This window comes from Hipposideros armiger, unplaced genomic scaffold (genome assembly GCF_001890085.2).
Source record: "Hipposideros armiger isolate ML-2016 unplaced genomic scaffold, ASM189008v1 scaffold_1045, whole genome shotgun sequence".
In the NCBI taxonomy this organism is placed as follows: domain Eukaryota; kingdom Metazoa; phylum Chordata; class Mammalia; order Chiroptera; family Hipposideridae; genus Hipposideros; species Hipposideros armiger.
The window spans coordinates 344,214-352,352 of NW_017732395.1; the positions used below are offsets into that span (position 1 = coordinate 344,214).

Here is an 8,139-nt window from a genome sequence, read left to right on the forward strand (position 1 = left end):
GGGGTGGGGCAGTCCAGGCAGGCTCTGCTGACCTGCATTGCTCCATTGCAGGGAGAAGGCAGAGATATCCGTAGCCCAGCACCTGAACCCTGTGCGGGTGCTACAGCTGGTGGAGGAAACTCTGCCCGACAACTCGATTCTGGTGGTGGATGGCGGGGACTTTGTGGGCACTGCTGCCCACTTGGTGCAGCCCCGTGGCCCCCTGCGCTGGCTTGATCCTGGTAAGGAAAGGCCTACGCCCGGGGCAGCTTGCACCATCCATCCCCCTTCACAGCCACCTGCTCTTGGTTCTCCTAGGGGCCTTTGGGACTCTGGGGGTTGGTGCAGGATTTGCACTTGGGGCCAAACTGTGCCGGCCAGATGCTGAGGTGAGTTGGGACACTGGAGGCAGGAGGCTTGCTGCTTTCTGGGCCATGCTCCACCTCATTCATTCCCTGTCCCATCTCAGGTCTGGTGCCTGTTTGGGGACGGAGCTTTTGGGTACAGCCTCATCGAATTTGACACCTTCGTCAGACACAAGGTGACTGGGCTGCCCCAGGGGAAACCTGGGGTTCTGGGAGATGTCATCAGGGCTGGGCTGGGGAAGAAGTTACTTCTCTCTGGCAGAGGTCCTGCCTCTGTCCTCTGGCTGGCCAAGCCTGGGGGCTGAATGCTGCAACCTAGCTTCATCCTCTCCCTGCAGATCCCAGTGATGGCCTTGATAGGGAATGATGCTGGCTGGACCCAGATTTCTCGGGAGCAGGTGCCCAGTCTGGGCAGCAATGTGGCCTGTGGCCTGGCCTACACTGGTGAGGGACTTGGGCAGGGTGGGGAGGAGGGAAGCTATTTCTGGCCTGGCTGGGTGTGTGTTTCTCTGGTGGGCTGGGCCCCTGCCACCATCTGACTTGACGTCCCCTTTTAGATTATCACAAGGCAGCCATGGGTCTGGGGGCCCAGGGTTTGCTGCTCTCACGGGAGAATAAGGATCAGGTGGTCAAGGTGCTACGTGATGCCCAGCAGCAGTGCCGAGATGGCCACCCAGTCGTGGTTAACATCCTCATTGGGAGGACGGACTTCCGCGATGGCTCCATTGCCATGTAGGGCCTCATGGGTGCTATTCCTGGACTGTGCATAGCTGGTCTGGAGTCTCATCCTTGCCTGCCCTAGGTCCATCCCATGAGGCCCAATGATCCTACATCCCTCCCTAATGACAGGGAGGGGTTGGAGGGGTCAGGTCTCAGGGAGGCTCCCTGGCAGTGCTAGAGAGCTCGGGGGTCTTTTTTTTCTACGGGCCCAGTTGTGCCCTTTCTCTCTCCTCTTCCACACTGAATAAACCACCTCTGGTCCACGTGGGCCCAGGTACTCATTCCAGAACCTGTGCATATTGATTTATTGTCCACAAAGATGGAAATGAGGGAAAAGGGTGGGGGGAGACAGGAGGGGACCCTACTCTCCCACTGGAACTCTAGGACCCACTGAGGCACTAGTACTAGGGATTTCAGGGTACCCGGCCTTGTGAATCCTTTCCCCCTCTGTGGTCCCTGAAAGAGCCCCACGTGCCCGCTCCAGACGTGTCCATGCACACTCATCACACACAGACACACACAGACACACACACACACGCACGGAGGCAATAAATATGTTCCGTACCAAAGTGCCCCCCGCCTGACAGTTCAGGTGGGGCCCCTCCGAAAGGGAGGCCTTATAAGTGCTCAGTTTCTTTGGGGATGGGGAGGAAGAATTGGGGAGGGGAAGGGCCAGACTCTGCGATCTTCATTTGCTGGTTTGAGGCAATTGTGGGGTTTTCCCTGGAAAAGAGTGGGGAAACCATCTGTTTTTCTGTAAGCCCCAAGCTGTCCCTATCCTGCTAGAGCCTAGGATAGGGGCTGCCCCCTACCCTGCCCCAAACAGCACTTCCTGATAGTCCTCTGGCCCTCTGAGGGAGAAGCAGATTGCAGTGCTCAAAGCTAATACTGATTTGGTTGGCAGCAGCAAGAGGACTGGGAATGTCTCACTATCCCAGGGTGATGCTCACAGTAACTGGTGTTTCCTTAGCCAAGGGGAGGCAAGAGAGGCCAGCTCAGCAAGCAGGAGAAGCCCTTGCTGCTCACAAAGGATGGCCACAACAACCGGTCCCAAGAATCCCCAGTTCCTGGGCCTTGGTAACCAGTGCCTAAATATTTAGCACTGGAAATGAGAAATGATTCTCAGTATCTCTTCACTGACTGGCGGGTCGCCAGGCAACTCTTCAGCAACCGGGAGCTACGCCTGAGCGACATGTGTGGTCCCTCTAGGTAGTCAGGGCACTGTCTTAGCAACCAGGAGCCCGGCCCTTAGTAACAGGTCCCACCCGGCTCAGAGGCACACGTTGATCTGCTTGGAGAGCTCTCTCTCCAGGTCCAGGATGAGGGCATCAAAGTCTTTGAGGTTCAGGTGCGGGTTGAAGGGCGCCTCGAAATCGTCTTCGAAGTCAGTGGCGCCCCTCTGCTCGCCTGCCTCGTCTTCGTCTTCGCTGTCGCTGCCCGTCACATGGTCGTAGTCCGGACTGGACAGGAAGTCCCGCCCACAGGGCAGGAAGTCCCTCCCGCAAACGCTCCAGTCGCCGGCATAGCGGTTGCTCGGAGGGCTCTCAGGACCACCCCGGCCGCGGGGCCGAGTCACTACTTCTGGGCCCGCCAGCGGCAAGTGCAGCGGTGGCTGTCGTTTGGGCCGCAGGTATGGGGCGAGGTCCGGAGCCTCTGGGGACCTGTGGGGATCTGCAGAGAGGGAAGGCTTGTGATGACATCATGCACAGCGGCGGCAACCAGGTTTCTGACTGGTGGTTCTAGTAGCCAGCCTGACTAGCTTGTCAAAAGGCAAGGCCTGTGACCGGATCACGATTTCATTGGCTGAGCTGGTTGCTCAGGCAACCTTAGGCAGGGCCTCTGACCACGTCAAGCATGGATTGGCTGGATCGAGCTGGTTGCTGAGGTAACTAGATAACGGTTTACTCTGATAAGGGGGTGTGGCCTGCTTGAAATTCAAGACTCTGATTGGCCGCCCAAAAAAGCATCACCGCAGTGGCCTGGCCCGGATTGGCGGCACCGGCCAGGGGCGGACTCACCTGGCCAGGCCTGTAGCAGGTAGTGCAGCACTTCGATGTGGCGCTTGAAGTCCACTGCGTTGGCAAGGCCCGGGCCAGAGCTGCGGATACGGGACCTGGTGGGGGCCTGGCGCGCTGGCAGCAGCACGGGACCGAAGCACACGGCCAGGTTCTGCGCGGTCATGCGGTTGTGGGCATGGAAGGAAGAGACGAGGCGCAGATGGTCTAGGAGAAGTGTCAGCGTGGCCTGAGGAGAGTTGGGAGGGCGTTAGAGGGCCAAAGCCGGTCCCCTGTCACATCTGAGGGAGACTAAGGCGGCTTAAATGCGGAAGCTGAGGTTCAAGGTCTCATAGTTGGGAGATGACCAAGCTAAGACCTAACCATTAGGTATTAGTATTATGATCCCAATTTGCTAGAGGGGAGACAAAAGACAACAGCTTTGGAATGGCAAAGCTTGGACTTGAACCCACTCCTTTGTGTGTTAGGAAGGACGCATTCATTCAATTTTATAAATGAGGGTATTGAAGCACAGAGAGGGTCGGGACTTGTTCAGGATCCCATAGCCAGGAACTTCCCTTGTGGTAGTTAGACAGACATGTGTTCAGTCTGAGTTTTTGATATATCCTGGCTGTGCAACCTTGCATAACTCACTCAGCTGCTTTGGGCCTCAGTTTCCACATCTATGAAGTGGGGATACTAATAGCATCTACTTTCTAGGGTTGATGATGCCACAAGCTCATGGCTATCACCAGCCCAGGCATGGGTGAAATGTTCCACTAATGTCAATTCATTCCCTGTCCCACCCATTCCCACTGGGCCCAACTCACCCTCTCAACATCCGGTAGGCAGCTGAGGAGCCCACGGGTGCCCTCTGCACTGAGGGGAGCCCTGCTTGGGGGCCCTTGGGCCATGGCCTCCAGGACCACTTGATAGAGGGGCTGGGTGATGAGTGGGGTGGGCAACTCCCGAAGATAATCCTTAAGGATGCCTGTGGACACAGGACCCACTCTGGTCAGAGCATCCCTGGCTTCTCAGGCTGGAGGGGTCAACTGGGGCTGAGAGGGGGGAAGAGGAGGAGGACAGGTGCAGGAAGGTGAAAACAAGGCCAGATAGAACAGGTGAGGTCCCAGAGGGGCCACAGGGACTGCCTTGAGGTGAGGGTTGAATGGGGAGCAGGCAGGGGAGGGATGGGCATTCTGACCAGTAATGACATTGATATCGGGGTACAAGTCCTCAGAGAGGCAGACAGCTGCACTGTCCCGCTCAAAGGCATCCCGAAGCTCTTTCTTCACGGCTGCTGAGCCACACAGACGGTATAGCCCCACGACCTGAGGGTGGGAGCAGAGAGGGGATGTCTTCTTGTTAGGGCCACAGACTGACCAGGGCCCAGTGGGGCGGGGACTGGAGGTGTGGGCCAGAGTGGCATTGGGCTGAGAGGTTGGGGGTTAGCTGTAGCCTCACTGGCTGCCTTCCTGCTCCTCTGACACCTGTCATGGGGTCCCCACCTAGACAACCTGGTCCTGTAAACCCTCTGCTTGGATCTCTTGTCCTGACTCCTCCTCAGCTCACTTGTTACCTCCTCCAGGATGCCTTCCCTGACTACCATGGCCAGCAGGTGAAGTCCTGTTTTAAGCTCTTCCAGCTTCCTCACTCTTGTCCCAGCCATTGTGAGCTATTGGGAGTCGTCTTTTCCCTGATCAGACTCTGAACTCCAGAAGCGCTGCGATCCTGTGTCACTAAATGGGTGGATGACCCATAGGTTCTGGCCTGGGCACCTCCTGCCCTTGTCTAGGCTGGGGTTGCAGCTGGGAGCATCCCAGGCAGGGTTTGGGGGAAGGCCTGGCCTCTGTACACTGGGTGTCCTGGGGAGTGGATCTGAGGTCTGGGGACCCACTGGGATGGGGCAAGAGGCTCACCCGCAGCCCTCGGCGCTCGATCTGCCCAACACACTTCTGGATGATGAGGGGCACCTGGCCCGGGGGCTGCTCCCGCTCCACCAGCAGCGGCAGGGGCAGCCCGAAGACACGGGGTTCAGCTGTGTCTGGTGCTTCCTGCTGCTCGGACAGGGTCAGCTTGGCATATAGCAGCCCCTGGGGCTCTAGGCGCACAGCCAGCTGCTGGGCCTGGCACCCTGAAGACACAAGAGGACCTGAGTGGGGTTTACCCACACAGGCTCCTGTGCCCTGGCTTCCTACTCCAAGCCACAGCCCCACCCTGGGCTTAGTGCCCTGGGCACTCTATGGGAAGGGCACTCTGTGCCCTACTGCCCCTCCCCCAGTCATGCATCCTACCTCGGAAAACTGTGGGCAGCAGCACAGTGCCCTGGGCACAGGGCCTGTGCCGCCGCACACCAGGGTCCCATGCCAGCACCAGGGCCCGCAGCAGCCGGGCAGCCTCGAGTTCCAGGTGGAAGGTGTGGTCTAGACGCAGGAAGTCGGGCCCCCCACGCAGCGGTCCTGTGCGGGCCCGGGCCACTCCATCCACCTGCAGCAGGCAGCAGAGGTCTCTAGGGGTGGCCCCCGGTGATGGCCGCAGCCCCCCCAGCCCATACAGGTGCAGGCTGAGGCGGCCCCAGAGTGCGGCTGGGGGTGCCCGGGCTGATGGGCCCACCTCGTAGGGCCGGAAGGTGGTGGGCGATGGGGGACCCACTGGGCGTTCTGGTGAGTCACCATCACTGAGGTACCCAGCCTGAGGGCCCCTAGTACTCCCCGCCACGGCTGCCCGCCCCGGGGTCCCCACGCTGCTGTCCAGGTGGTAACGGCTAATGACAGAGCCGGTGGGGGCGGCCCTCTCGCGCTCACGGCCAGCTCGGGTGCCCCGCAGGCTCAGGCGGCGCCGTAGCTCCGGCAGCTTCTTCATTTTCATAGAGAGGCGCCTGGCAGGGCCTGGGGACTTGGTGCGTGAGGCTTTGGTTGGGGGACTGGAAGGGGCCACACCTGTGGGAACAGCAGACCTCAGGGTTCAGAAACCTGGGCTTGGGATGGGGCTGAGGCCTGGTCATCTTGGGGAGCTTGGGTGGGAGTGGGTGGGGGGTGGGTGGATGAGGCTGCGCTCACCTTGTTGGGCTGGGCCCTCTGACTCAGCCAAGTCTGGCTGTGGCCCTGGGGACTGAAGTGCCACGGGTCTGGGATCCTCCTCGGGGATGGGGTTATACCAGATCTCTCCAGCAGGCTCCCCGCTGCCAGGTGCCCCAGGCCCCAAAGTGGCCTCCTCCGGTGGCTTGGCCCCACCCAGCAACCATCGGCGGCTGCTGGGCTCCAGGCTCTGCAGGTAGGCCCCCCGTGCAGGACTGCGAGATGCCTCAGGGCTGGGGGGCCCCTCTGTTCCAGCCTGGGACCCTTCGGGGGCCTGGGGCTCTGGCTCTGGAGGGCTGGGCTCTGGATGCTGGGCTGGGAGGCCTGGCAGTGAGCAAGGGTGTGAGACCCAACCCCCACCCCCACCCCACCCCCTCAACCCCCCAGAGCAGCCCCAGCCCAGGCCCTTGCCCTAGCAGGGGCTGGGGCGTTTGTTTGGAATGGGATCAGCTGCCAGCTTAGAGCCCACCCCATCTTAGTTCCTTATGTCCCTAACCCCTAACGTCCCTCCACCTCCAGCCTCAGGGGGCTAGTTGGTGGGGTTTCTTCAGGCCAGGGCTGTGTTCCTGGCTCTGATTCCCCACTCCTCTCCCTATAGCCCTAGCATGCATCCCTCCTTGTCTCTTGTCACTAGGTGGCTTGGGACAAGTCACTTCCTATCTCTGAGCCTCAGTGTTGTCCTGTGACATGGGGGGATTTGATGCCCTCTCCAGGGGTCCTTTAGGGAGCTTGGCATGGGGAGTGCTCCCTAGGCCCTTGTGTCATGGTCAAGCACAGAGCACACAGTGGACACTGGCTTGCTAGCTCAGAAGACAGGAGCAGGCATGACCGCGAGCACGTCACCCCCCCACACCCCCTCCGCCTGTCTTCCAAACTCTGCCCCCACCCTGGAGTCGGCTGCCTCACAGCCCAAGACCAGACCCCCGTGGTCAGTGCCTTGGCGCCTCCCCTTGGCTCTGTCTTCCCCTCTCTGACATCCCAGGCTGTTTCCTGTGTGTTTGTGCGTGGGCACCCAGTCCCATTTCTCTACTCTGGGAATCTTTGGGAAGGGCTGGTGGGGGGAGGTCAGATCCAGGAGTCATCTGGCATCCCTTCTTTAACTCCTTCCTTGCTGGGATTTCCTGTCCCAGGCAGCACCCATTTCTTGAAGGTTTCGTCTTGTTTGCCTGCAGATTCCCTCCTCTGGTCACCTCCGATTTCTACTCCGCCCCCTCCCCCCACACACACACCCAAGTACTCTCTCTTCTGGGTCTGTATTAGGAGCACAGTCCAAAGAGCTGTTTAAGTCATTTTACTAGTCCTGGTCAAATTACCCAACTGCTCTGTGCCTCAATTTCCCCATCTGTGTCAAGGGGCGAGTTTCCTGGGGCTGCCTAAGGCGGATGCAGCTGCAGTTACTGGTTAATAGGTGGGAGGGGGATGAGAAGTGCCTGCTGTGATTGATGCGCCAAGTTTCTCCCTCCTGCAGGAGTGTGCCCCCATCTCCTATCACGGTGTCCAGGGATCAGGGTGCCTCCTGCCTGGCCTGATTGGGCCCCAGTATCCCGGTCTCCCAGGTCCTCCTCCTTCCACTCTCCAGGCGTTCCATCTCGGCCCCATTTCCTGTCAGGGACGAGGCCCCCTCCCGGGCCTCCCAAGGAGCTCTAAGCGCTGGCATCCTGGGCCAGGCGCACATAACGGTCCGCGCCCCTCTCCCCCCAGCCCTAGCCTTTCAGGACCCCTGCCCGTCCCCAGTCCCCCACCCCAGCCCGCAGGGGGCTCCGCGGGGCTCCCCCTATCTCCCCAGCCGGCCCTCCTTCTGGCCCTGGGACCCCCTCCCAGGCTGGGCGGGGCTCAGCGCCCCCTCCTCCGCCCCCTGCCCGGCTCACCGCGCTCCTTGGCGTCCGACTTTTTCCGGGGAAGTTTCTCCCGGCCCCGCAGGCGGGAGAAGGTTTTCCTGAGCAGCGGCTCGGCCATGCTGGGGCCCCGGCCGGGCCGAGTACGCGCCCGGGTCCGGCCGCGCCG

General features: G+C 60.5%; 3 protein-coding genes across 7 annotated transcripts in view; 2 read left to right on the top strand and 1 right to left on the bottom strand.

The window, feature by feature from the left end:
* The window catches only part of HACL2 (2-hydroxyacyl-CoA lyase 2), a 10,021-nt gene extending 8,668 nt beyond the window's left edge, over positions 1–1,353 (top strand). For all 4 annotated transcript variants that reach the window (XM_019631758.1, XM_019631754.1, XM_019631757.1 and 1 more), the window contains exons 12-16: positions 52–221; positions 298–368; positions 449–520; positions 683–788; positions 902–1,353. In XM_019631758.1, the coding sequence (XP_019487303.1) occupies positions 52–221; positions 298–368; positions 449–520; positions 683–788; positions 902–1,080 (598 nt within the window). In that variant the 3' untranslated portion in view covers positions 1,081–1,353. The remainder of the gene's footprint in view (positions 1–51; positions 222–297; positions 369–448; positions 521–682; positions 789–901) is intronic.
* Positions 1,346–8,133, bottom strand: SYDE1 (synapse defective Rho GTPase activating protein 1). 2 transcript variants are annotated; one of them, XM_019631753.1, is made up of 8 exons: positions 8,004–8,133; positions 6,118–6,450; positions 5,353–5,997; positions 4,978–5,192; positions 4,263–4,389; positions 3,889–4,049; positions 3,083–3,308; positions 1,346–2,735 (listed from the first exon to the last, which is right to left on the bottom strand). In XM_019631753.1, exons 1-8 carry the CDS (start codon positions 8,089–8,091, stop codon positions 2,335–2,337), a joined length of 2,196 nt encoding a protein of 731 aa, XP_019487298.1. In that variant the 5' UTR covers positions 8,092–8,133; the 3' UTR covers positions 1,346–2,334. The 2 variants fall into 2 exon arrangements, with proteins under 2 accessions (XP_019487298.1, XP_019487297.1); XM_019631752.1 differs by having other exon boundaries at positions 6,118–6,459.
* The window catches only part of SLC1A6 (solute carrier family 1 member 6), a 92,764-nt gene continuing 87,375 nt past the window's right edge, over positions 2,751–8,139 (top strand). The window contains exon 1 of the mRNA XM_019631761.1: positions 2,751–2,949. The gene's annotated coding sequence lies outside the window, so the exon portion shown is untranslated. The remainder of the gene's footprint in view (positions 2,950–8,139) is intronic.